This window comes from Merops nubicus, unplaced genomic scaffold (assembly GCF_000691845.1).
Source record: "Merops nubicus isolate BGI_N331 unplaced genomic scaffold, ASM69184v1 scaffold35182, whole genome shotgun sequence".
Taxonomy (NCBI): domain Eukaryota; kingdom Metazoa; phylum Chordata; class Aves; order Coraciiformes; family Meropidae; genus Merops; species Merops nubicus.
In genome coordinates, this window is record NW_008592184.1 from 15,580 (window position 1) to 17,701 (window position 2,122).

Below are 2,122 nucleotides of genomic sequence, written 5' to 3' on the forward strand. Positions count from 1 at the left end.
TTTGCGAGAGCCTGTGCTGGTGGTGAACTCACCGTCCGTCCGCTGCTGGGTGTGCCGAGCCCGGCTGATCAGTACGATGAGCACCACGCCAGACCCATCCCCAGCTGTGAGGGTATAAAAGGGCCGTTCCCAGCCTGGGGGAGCACAACTTCACCTGCCTGCCTTCAGCCACCCTGCTCTTCCCACCGCTCCCACCAGCTGCCATGTCTCGCCAGTGTGCTGCCAGGAGCCAGAGCAAAGCTGGCTTCAGCGCTGCCTCTGCCTGCATCCCAAACGCCAGCAGCACCAGCCTCTGCTTCCCTCCCGCATCCCAAGGTGGGAGCTGCGGTACCGCCGCCGGGTATGGAAGGTTTGCTGGAGGTTTTGGAAGCAGGAGCCTCTACAGTCTTGGTGGATGCAAGAGGATATCGGTAGCTGGAAGAGGTGGCGGCTTCTATGGACCTGCAGGTTTTGGTGCTGGCACCGGGATCTCCTGTGGTTTTGGTGGTGCCTTCGGGTTTGGTGGTGGCATGGGTGGCCCTGGATTCCCTGCTGTCCCCGCTCGGGGCATCCATGAAGTCTCCATCAACCAGAGCCTTCTGAAACCTCTCAACCTGGAGATTGATCCCAGCATCCACAGCATCCGTAAGGATGAGAAGGATCAGATTCAAACCCTCAACAATAAATTTGCCTCCTTCATTGACAAGGTGAGACACGAGACGTCTTGTGTTGACTCTTCAGTGGGGAAGCACAAACAAGGGCAAGTTTTATCTTCATCTGAAATTTTGCTGCTCCTCTATTGCCTGGGAATAAGACCTGAGGGGTTCCAGCTTTAAGACCATTCATGACACATGTTAATGCTGAGATGAGACCAGCCAACAGGGGGGAAACGGTGAAATAGGACGTAAGGAAGCAGAGTCTGCAGAGAGCAGGAACATTAACATCAGATGTGCAATGTTTGCTTGCTTGTATCCATTGTCAGCAGGACTGAGAGCTCCCACTTTGAGCAAGCGAATCCCTCCAGGACTCTACCTTGCCTTGATAAGGGAAACCATCCTAAAATCACTGTTTCTGAAACATCTTTCTCTATCCAGGTCCGATTCCTTGAACAACAAAACAAGGTCCTGGAGACCAAGTGGGCCCTTCTGCAAGAGCAGGGGAACAAAAAGGTCGGAAACAACATCGAGCCCCTCTTTGAGACCTACATCAACAACCTCAGGAGGCAGCTGAACAGCTTGCTGACCGACAAGGAGAACCTGGGAGGGGAGCTGAACAAGGTGCAAAGCCTTGCTGAGGACTTCAAGAACAAGTAAGTCCATCCCTTTGTGTGTCTGGAGAACAGGGTGGGCTCTGACAGACGCCAGCTCTGTGCAAGCAAAAAAGGGGAGGTCTTTTTGCTGATGAAATCTTCTGAGTAAGGCCCAGGTTAAGTTCAGTATGAGACATATTCAGCCTCACCTCCCCATGGCTTAAAGTCAGAGACAGAAAGTTATAGGGTTAAGAGACCAGGGTACAAAACTGTATGTACAAAAAAACCTGCAGAGCCTGGTCTTGAAAATATGAAGTAACTTTTGTACAAGCCTAGACCAACCCTCCACTTCCATCCCCCAGATACGAAGAGGAGATCAACAAGCACACTGCTGTGGAGAACGAATTTGTGATCCTGAAGAAGGTGGGTGGATGCACACCGGGCTTTTCGTCTGCTTCTCAAAAAAACCTACCCACTTCTCTTCATTTTTGTGGTATGTCTCCTCTTCTAGGAGGTGGATGCTGCCTACATGAACAAGACAGAGCTGCAAACCAGGCTGGATGCCCTCACAGAGGAGATCGACTTCCTCAGAGCCCTCTATGAAGCTGTAAGCACCAGAATTTGCATCCTTCTCCCAGTTTCCAACGTTCTTGCCTTCCTTCCCCACTCCCGAGGCTCAGGACTGATTATTTTTCCATCTGTCACACTAAATAATTCAATCCTTTTTCCATTTCACCTGATCTCTTAAACCTGCCAAAAACTGCCTTGGAAAAGTCACTTTGTCCACCCCCTGACCTGGGGGGTTTCCTCCCTCTGAGCGACGTTCACGTCTCACGCTTGTGACTCAGTGGAATACCTGCTGCATTTGCAGGAGCTTCAGGAGCTGCAGGCCCA

At 51.6% G+C, this 2,122-nt stretch overlaps 1 protein-coding gene across 1 annotated transcript; it reads left to right on the top strand.

The window, feature by feature from the left end:
* Positions 1–203: 203 nt before the first annotated feature.
* Positions 204–1,865, top strand: LOC103767950 (keratin, type II cytoskeletal 6A-like; the record flags this gene model as incomplete). Its single annotated transcript, XM_008935082.1, has 4 exons — positions 204–686; positions 1,074–1,288; positions 1,591–1,651; positions 1,740–1,865. Coding segments are annotated over exons 1-4 (885 nt in total), but the record flags the coding sequence as incomplete, so codon positions are not given.
* Positions 1,866–2,122: the final 257 nt, after the last annotated feature.